We start from the raw sequence: 10,000 nt of genomic DNA on the forward strand, positions 1-10,000 counted from the left end.
TAAATATATAAAATATGCTGTTTTTAAAGGGGTGCCCTGACTTTCACACACAACTGTATATATACACACATATATGCATATAAACAAACAGACAGATAGAAAGAAACAGACAAACCCCCAAAATTACACACAATCAAGGAATTTAAAAATTAAAGATCCTGCAGGAAGTGATGTCTGTTATTTAGTCCTTGGTTTTATATATATATATATATATATATATATATAGATATATCTATATATATATTTATATATAGATAGATGTATATATATATATATATATATTATATGTTGGAATTGGTGTTTTTTCTGATCAAATATCAGATTAATCTGGTCTGTATTTAGACCATGAAATAAAAAGTAGCAGTTCTGCTTTAAGGACTGATCTTATAAGATCAAAGAAAACAGAAACTAAATTCACTTCCTGAAATGGAAAATGGAAATTGTGTTATACATGTTTTTTGTTATTTTTTTTAAAACAAAATCAAGCGACACGTGCATGTTTGGGGAAAATAGGGCTGGGTATCGCCAGGTACCTCACGAAACATTGTGATATTTTAGGCCACGATAACAATATTATCACGATGCAGCGATAATCAATATATCGTGAGAAATTTGGTCCATGATACATCACGATATCTGTGTCACTGAATCAATTTCACAAGAATTACAGCCAAGTGTAAATATCGTATTATCTCTGTGTATCATGTACATAGATATTGTTTTCATCATGTCTTGTATGTTGCAATAAAAAATAATAAAAAATAAAATAAATTAATACATTTTTGGCGCCAATGAAGCAATAACGTATCGAAATGTATTGTCGTATCGATATAGTACAACGAGTTAGCATTAGCATGTGTAGCTGTTATTGTTTCAGATCATTTCTGCTGTGAATATGAAATAAAAACTTTATTAAACACAGACATGGTAATATGAGGCTTTATTATTGATTATTATAATTATAATATTCAGTAATATTATATCATATTCTATAATATTATTGAATATTATAATTATAGCATATTTTCCCACGTTGCTAGCATGGCCTGTTTCAAAGGTCAAGGACGAGAACCTTCTTCAAAGGTCAGGAGAAATGACCCAAGGACCAATCAGAGCGCAGCACGGTCTGATAGAGTTAATGTAGTTTTACAGCATCACTGCCTCAGAACATTGTTCAGTATGAGATAGAAGACGACTTTATAACCAATCACATGACCTGTTACTGTCTCTTTAAATCTCAGTAACTCACAGACAGATACAGATCTATGATAGACACGTCCAGCTAGAGTTCATCACACTGAGAATAAAAGTAAAGGTTTTTATTAGTGTGATTTTAGGACGAACTATGAACTATTATTAGTAATAAAATATTATTCACCAGTGTTGCTGTTCATCCTTATATAAGAGTCTATAATTATTATTATTATTATTATTTAACTTTCCATCCAAATCTCTGGACAATAAGATAAATAAATATAATCCTTTTATCATAGTGTGTATTATGACTATTTATTTCACATCTATGAACTAATCTGAACATCTCAATATAAGTGAATTATTATTCATATTATCACATGGTCATTTTATAATTAATGTTCTACCAACTATTATTTATTTAAAATCAAAGCCCAACATGACATGAAATATCACATTATTTATCTGTTCTTCACTGGAAAACTATTGACTGAACATCTACAAATGTTTCCTCTTCTACAATCTGACACCACACGTTACGGTTCATCTGGTGATCAGTTTATCTGGTGACATCACAGCAGGAGCTCCTCCAATCACAGGCTTATAGATCTATCGATACATCATCTATAGATCTATAGATAGATCATCTATAGATCTATAGATACATCATCAATAGATCTATAGATACATCATCTATAGATCTATAGATACATCATCAATAGATCTATAGAACGAACCTGGTTGTGAACTATTAGCATGGTACAACAATAGCTGTGTGTGTGTGTGTGTGTGTGTGTGTGTGTGTGTGTGTGTGTGTGTGTGTGTGTGTGTGTGTGTGTGTGTGTGTGTAGCATCACTAACCGTGTGGTGAGGCGGTGTTCCACAGTAAATGATCCTCATCCATTGAAGACACGAACCACGGAGCTCCCAGTAGAACCAGTAGAACCAGTGTGTGTGTGTGTGTGTGTGTGTGTGTGTGTGTGTGTGTGTGTGTGTGTGTGTGTGTGTGTGTGTGTGTGCTGTTTGACTGAGAACGTGCGCGGCCACGAACAGCGTGACAGTGCATGAGAAGGACGGAAGGGGCGGAGCCTTGACCAGCATTAGCTGAAAAGCATAGACATTATAAACGTAGACGCCGCATCGACTGTGGAGGGACGCGTCTGCAAGGCCGCCATCTTGGAACGGTGATGGTGGAGACCCATAGACATTATATAATGTCTATAATAAAGATGATTATGATAGGGATATAATAATAATAGTGACAGTAATAATAGTAATGGTTATAATAATAAAAATAATAACAGCAATAACAAAATAAAATAATAAGAATCCAGTAACTATAATACATTAATAAAAACAATAATATTTATAATAAACTATATTAAATAATAAAAACAATAAGGTACCATAAGAATATGATATAATAATAATAGCAATAACAATAATGATAATGCAATGACAATACCAGTAACTATAATATAAAATAATAATAATAATAATAATAAAAAGTAATAATAGAACAATATGATAATTTAATTATAATTATAAGAATGGCAATAACAATAATACAGTAGTAGTAGTACAATTATACAATCATAATAATAATTGTCAAATGCAATGTTTAGCCTTTTATTTATTTTTTCCTGCTTGTTGCTCTTTTATCTTGTTTTGTCTTGTTTTATTCTAACATGAGCTTCTATTAGCATCCTGATCCTGAATCTAATCATGGAATTGATTATCTGGTCTTTCTTTGCTTTTGGTCAAATCTCTACTAGAAGGACGGGCAATGGGAGAGTTCACAAGTCCTGAGAACGTGGAAGACGTTCACCACCAGATTGGAATTTATGAAGGTCTTCTGCTGATTGGATCTGGCCTTTTCCTGCCCGTTGGCAGCATTATTGGAAGCTGCAGTTAACGACAAAAGGAGCCAAACTCTCCGAACTCTCGGATGGATTCCACCGTGGAACTTTAGGAGGAGGATAGTTTGTCTCACAGGAAATGACCACACTATTGGATAACTGATCAAACTGACCAGGAACAGAGCAGTAGGGCTGGCAGCCATGTTATGGCTAGACCGTCTCCAAACACCTTCTCTATTCTCATTCGCTCCTCCTTCCCAGCGGTTGTCAGTAGGAGGCGTGCCATAAGGGCAGCGCCACACTGTGGCTGATCTGTGAACTACCCATCCTAAAGATCCATCCCCTGTGCTAACGTGCTGTTGTATTGGATTGTATGTTGTGTTTGTTGTGTTTTTGTTGCAATGTTTGCTGAAGAGTTTTTTCATGATCCAAACTCCGCCCCCTCTACAAGGGCCTAGTTTGGTTGCTTCTTACCCATTGTTTCATGTTTCTCATCTATGAAACGGAGCGCTGCTCTTGCTGGCTGCTCCCCAGTACTCCCGTACTGTCCCCCATGTGACATGTTATTGTCCTTCATGTTTCTTGGTCGGGATGGAACTGAAACTGAATTTCCCCTCAGGGATTATTAAAGTATAATCAATCAATCAATCTATCAATCAATAAGCAATGTTGTCAATAAAAACGTGAGCACATCTGAATGTTTTCTGGGTTCCTTTTGTTCTATTTATGGCTATCTACCTATCTATCTACCTACCTACCTACCTACCTACCTACCTACCTACCCATCCATCCATCCATCCACCCACCCACCCACCTACCTATCTATCTACCTATCTATCTATCTATCTATCTATCTATCTATCTATCTATCTATCTATCTATCTATCTATCTATCTATCTATCTATCTTTCTATGATAACTTTAATAATCCTTTTCATACTCTGGAACTGAGCATGTGTGACCTGGGGGTCAAAGGTCAGAGGAATATAAACATAAACAAGCTCGTTCATTCTGTTGATATTTCCAACCTATCAGTGTTTGTAATGTTAATGTTAGTGTTTATATTATTAATATTATACATATTCAGACTGGAGGAGGTTTCCAGGGTTTTCTGATGATGTCACTTTTAAAAACCAATGAAGCAGCTCAGCAGCAGTATGGAAGGAAGGCAGTCCTCTTGCTTCCACACAGGTGACCCCTGGGTCTCTAGTGAGAGGAATTCAGACTCTACCCAGGAATGATGCTCATATCTGAGCATTTTAATAAAACTAATGTTAGAAACAGTTTTACAGTAACAGACCTCCTCTGTTTACATTCCTTTTACAAGCTTTTAACTTATGATTCTTATGTATTTTTGTATTTACTTTATTGTTTTTGGTTTATTTATTTTATTTTTGTAACTGTTTTAACAACTGTAAAGTGTTTATGAGTTTTTGAAAAGTGCTTATAAATAAAATGTATTATTATTATTATTATTATTATTGATGGGACAAGGAATATCTTTGTGTGAGAAGGACACAATGAGTTCTCACTATGAAAAGGTACATTTACGAGGTCCACCATTCACTAACCATGATAATTTTTATTAATCTACTGTTTTATTTTATTTACAAATGTGAAGGAAGTGCACAAGATGGACAGGTCCATAAGTGAACTGGAGTAACGCCATCAGCTGAAACACTGAAAAGTCAGGAAAAACACAATTTTTAGCTTGTGTGCAGCATTAGCTTTAGCAGCATTAGCTTTAGCAGCATTAGCTTTAGCAGCTAACTCGGTCGGAACAATACCATGTTTATGAAATAAACACTTCAACGGGTAAAACAATGTCAGTCATGGAGAGTTTGTCCTTCTGACCTTTGACCTCATGTGGAAGAACTGAACCAGTGTGAAAAGGCTTATTGTGTAAACACATCATTCCTCTATAGATGTAATGCACTGTAGGAGCGATTGCCACCGCCCCAAGATGGTCGCCCTGTCGACGCACCGCTCTAGTGGGCGGCAGCAGTCGATGCGGGGTAAGCACGATGACATCACTATGACATCACGATGACATCACTATGACATTACTGGGCCTGGGCAAAGAGGGGAAGAGGATATCCAGCCACTGGAGGGCACGGGGGGTGTAGTGTAGTGAAGGCGTAGACAAAATAAAACCTTTGCTCTCTGAAACAGTCAGATGTTATGTGGCCTTGATAGGCCTGGTTCAGAAGACGAGAGTCCAGATGGTAATGAGGAGATGAGGGGGTAGGGGAGGGGGATGGACCGTCAGATCTGTAAACATCCATGGTGAGATTTAGACACAACCTTGGACAGTGTGTGGGGGGGAGGCCAAAGAATAATAACGATTTGTTTTTGTTTGAGACTTACACTCTTTCAGTAGCGTTGAGTCTCTGGTGTCAGTAAATCCAATAATGTGGCATCAAACAGCCGTTAGTCGAGACATCCTCTCCATTCTTTCCACGATCGATTCGATTCCACACAAACTCTCCAAAGTAGCCTCTGCTAACTTTTGAGTTTGTTCATCATGATATTCTGAGAGTTCAGTGCTCTGCCCCATCCTTCAGAGATGACTGGCAGTCTTCCCAACACAGCTGCAAACATAACAGACTTTACGATAGATCAAAAAGCTGCCAGCTCCAATCAACAGCATCCCTGCTACCATGATTCCAATCATGTAGATATCATCCACGGAAAGTAAACACGTATGTATATAATATAGATTGATGTATATAATAATTATTGTATGTATATATTGTTAATTGGATGTATACATGATTATTATATATGTTATTAATAAAATGAATCATATAATAATAATGCATATTATATAATAAGATGTAATGATGAAAATGTTAGGAACATAAGTTTTAAAAACTGAATGAAAAATGAAGGTGAGATAATTAATGCTACTTGTAACCAATGTCACTTTTGACAGTAACTAATACTGTAATGCAATATTTGTCTAAAGAAATAACACCGTTAGCGTTACAATATGGTGCGTTTGTCTGTTACTTTGCTAGCTGCAGTGCACTTCCTGTTTACAGTGGCGCTACATATTTAACAGTAGAAGAAGAAGCATTGTCAGCGTGTTTCTGTTTACATCACGTGCGCCAATCATGGCGAGTCAATGCGGGAGCGGGACGAGCTTCTCAGAGTGGAAATACGTGTATTATTTTTGTCTCCAAAAGATGCATCAGTGAAGTTAAGCTAACGCTGCGGCTGGAATTTAGCGGACTGTGACTGTTATCCAGGGACAGGTCAGACAAACTATTGCACGGTATGTTGTTGTAAATATTCAGCCTTTCGCTACTGCTGAGTCACTGCTAACAGCAGCTAATTAGCCTGATATGTTTAGCATTGTGTAGCTGAGAAAAATGCTGTGAATTAGTTTTTCCACATTTATTTTTATAAGCACCATTTTCAACAGCAGAATGTACATCTGGAATATGCACAGCTTACTTTACATTACTGTGTTAAGGCTGAAAATGTACTGTTTTAATTTTGGAGAAGCTGTTTTATGCTTTATATGAACATCATTTATAGATGTTTTATAGCAGTTGATCAACAGTGGATTATTATATTATTACAGCACTAATATGAAGCTGTATGGACACAAATGACCCAAAATAAATAATACATTCTTTAATTCTAAGTAACTCAAAAGTTACTTTTTACAGTAACACATTACTTTTTGGTGTAAGTAATCAAAATAGTAACTGAGTTACTTTGTGAATGAAGTAACTAGTAAGGGTAACTAGTTACTTTTTTTCAGTAACTAGCACAACACTGCTTGTAACACAGGTGTCAAATTAGTGCATGTATCCTCTATACAAACTATAAACTATCTATACATTACAAACTAGTGCTGAATAATGTTCAAACTGATTTATTTTCTGTAGTTTAGATCAAACTGCTACTATTAGCATCCTCTTGTAGCATAGCATCGCGAGCTAAAGTCCAAACTGGAACAGACATTAGTGAATAAACACTGGAATGTTCAGTGATCTAGATTCTAGCTCACGCTCTATTACCTCAACGCTGAGGCTCCGCCCCCTCCTCCTCCTTCTTCTTCTTCTGTCCATCCTCTCATCAGCATCAACTCATAGAAAGCAAAGACATGTTTAGCCAGTAAATATATATATATATATACACACACATATATATACATATATACATATATATATGTATATATATGTATATATATATATATATATATATATATATATATATATATATATATATATATATATATATATATATATATATATATATATGCAGCGTGATCAGGACTTGGAAAGCGACACAAGCACATGATTTGTGATATCTGATCTGTGTGTGTGTGTGTGTGTGTGTGTGTGTTGGGGGGATTATTCAAGGATCTTATTGATCGGGAGGTTTTCAGTTTCTCAGAGGCTGAGCAGAATGTGAGTTTCCATGGAAACCTAAAGGACTAGACGAGAAGCCTTTGATCCAATCAATTCAGAACACACACACACACACACAGAGCAGACAATGGAGATGTTTCCGTCCGTCTGTGTGTGTGTGTGTGTGTGTGTGTGTGTGTGTGTGTGTGTGTGTCCACCCTCTGATCTACTAAAGTAGAAAATACTGAATGTATTTAAACTCTAAGACAGGACTAATCTAAACCCTCTCTAATCTAAACTAAAATAACAAACTCACTAATTGTTGAGTGTGAAGCAGAAGAAACTCTAATTAGGGTCCCAGAATATTACAGCTCCTCCTCCTTTTATTATAGCTCCTCCTACTTTTAATACAGCTCCTCCTACTTTTACATAGCTGATTACTGATGTGACTCAGGTGGAGAGGGAGGAGCTTATAATCAGGTGTGTGAGAAGAGAGGGAGGCATAAAGATGATAAATACATATTAATAAACATGCATTTCTCTGTTGTTTCAACCTAAACTTATTTATATATTCAACATTGAATCACCAAATATAAATGGCAATAATCAACACTATCAAATCACAGTTATAGAATGGTTTATATATATGTGTGTGTGTGTGTGTCCAGTAAAGCGTGTGGTGTTTGTATTAAAGACTGAATCAATGAAACACACTTTGACCCACAAACAGAAGCTATAAACGTGTCCAACTGCCTGTATTGTTACTAAGAATAGCTGGGTTCACTGGTTGCCACGGCAACAGACTAACCAATGCCAGGCCAGCGTGGTTTCCTCATAGAAAAAAAGAACACACACACACACACAACACACTGCACAAAGCACAGCAACAAATGTAAAAAAATAAAATCAGTGAACAAATCAAAAAGGATTCAGCAGAAGATTTAATGCAAATAAAGACGGAGGGATAAGAACCAAATCCAGCTCCCTGATTGGTTGGAATATTTTCTAAAGGCAATGGAAAGCCTGAACACTTTTAGCTTCACTAGTTAACCTATCCTGAGTACTAGTAAAGATTAACTATGGTTGATCACATTTACTTATTTATTTAGGCTAACATTGGACGCTGGACTTAGGGTCACCGGTTCAAATCTCACCTGGGCCATTGTTGTGGGATGTTGAGCAACTCCCTTAACCCACAACTGCTCCTCAGGGGTCAAATGTAGAGAACACATGTGTAAAAAAAACATATATGACATAATAAAAGCAAAAGCCCCCAATTTAATATTTAAATAAACACATTAACACAACACCGCCACCTAGTGGTCACAGCATTGCAGCTTCATGTTGTGGCCCCGCCCCCTTTCTAGTAAAAGTTAACGTTTATTTTTTTGTGTTGATCACTTAAGTTATATAAATTATTATAATTAATGAAAACGTTCTGCTGGAAAAGTAAAGCTTAACTCATTTAAACCCAATAATAAAACATTTTTTTCTGCATCAATAAAACCAAATAAAACTTTATTTGTAGACTTTTTTTTATAAAGTTACACACCAGGTGGAAGGCACTCATGCTGCACTATAACATTAGTTATATCTGTAAAATCTATGAAGAATAAACAGTTTATATAATAGAGATTCACCACTTCTTTGATTTCATTAAAGAAAAAGTCTGTTTATGTGGAAATTAAACATTATTTCAGGGTTAGAAAAACTACACCTTCTGTTAAACAAACAAATCTCCTAATTAACAAATGAATCATTAATAAACATGTGTTCACGTAGCATTTAGCACTGGTTAAAAAACAGTTAAAAACTTAACTCTGAGTCAGTAGCTGCAGAGACTCCACCCACTGGATGTGATGTAAACGTTAATAGATTAGTGACATCACTACCCTAAATATCACATAGATTACTAATATACTCTAAATATCACAGAGGCATGTTTCCAGACAGGATGTGTTGGTGTAAAGCTGGCGTGATGCGTGTGAACATTTTTTGAGGAACGTTGAGAACATAAAGTGGATCAGGGACGAGTTGTGGATCAAATCCCTCGTGGGTCAGCGTTCCCTTCCTCTGCTTGAAGGTGTCGGTCACGTCAATGGAACTCTGAGAGAAAAGAAATACACATGAACAAAAGACTCACTGACCATAACAATAGATGAAACAGGAAGTGGTACCTGCAGTCGCAGGAAACGAGGCCAAGCGTAAGCAGGAAGTGTTTCCACCAGGTGTTTGTAGAGCTGGTGTCCATCCAACGTGTGACCACGTTTGAGAACCACAGCAGCCATTCCTGCCCGACCTTCACATCCTGCATAAACAGCACAACTCACACACACTCTTTTACTTTGGAGGAGCCACATTCCAGATCATTTTATAAAATAATAATAAATACAAAGTCTGTTGTGCCCCCCCCCCCCCATCCAATGTACAGCAGAGCTTTTTCACATTAAACATCTCACAATCACTCACTACACGGATTTTCCAAGTAAAAGCTCAAATGGAATGTATGGGTGGTCCCACTGAGGAACATTAGTTTGGTCTCCAAACGTACCTGGGACAGAGACTCCATAGACGTTTGCCTCC

At 36.5% G+C, this 10,000-nt stretch overlaps 2 protein-coding genes across 4 annotated transcripts in view; both read right to left on the reverse strand.

Moving 5' to 3' along the window:
• plppr1 (phospholipid phosphatase related 1) overlaps positions 1-2,181 on the reverse strand; it is a 22,767-nt gene extending 20,586 nt beyond the window's left edge. For both annotated transcript variants that reach the window (XM_028463543.1, XM_028463544.1), the window contains exon 1: positions 2,056-2,181. The gene's annotated coding sequence lies outside the window, so the exon portion shown is untranslated. The remainder of the gene's footprint in view (positions 1-2,055) is intronic.
• A 6,737-nt stretch (positions 2,182-8,918) lies between these two features.
• LOC114473100 (very long-chain acyl-CoA synthetase-like) overlaps positions 8,919-10,000 on the reverse strand; it is an 18,870-nt gene continuing 17,788 nt past the window's right edge. Inside the window, exons 8-10 of one of the 2 annotated variants that reach the window (XM_028462496.1) lie at positions 9,969-10,000; positions 9,595-9,725; positions 8,919-9,523 (exon numbers count right to left, since the gene is read on the reverse strand). The exon at positions 9,969-10,000 is cut by the window's right edge and continues 66 nt beyond it. In XM_028462496.1, coding sequence (XP_028318297.1) covers positions 9,347-9,523; positions 9,595-9,725; positions 9,969-10,000 — 340 coding nt within the window. In that variant the 3' untranslated portion in view covers positions 8,919-9,346. The remainder of the gene's footprint in view (positions 9,524-9,594; positions 9,726-9,968) is intronic. The other variant, XM_028462497.1, reaches the window with a different exon arrangement.

The sequence above is a fragment of the Gouania willdenowi genome, chromosome 12, assembly GCF_900634775.1.
Source record: "Gouania willdenowi chromosome 12, fGouWil2.1, whole genome shotgun sequence".
Taxonomy (NCBI): Eukaryota; Metazoa; Chordata; class Actinopteri; order Blenniiformes; family Gobiesocidae; genus Gouania; species Gouania willdenowi.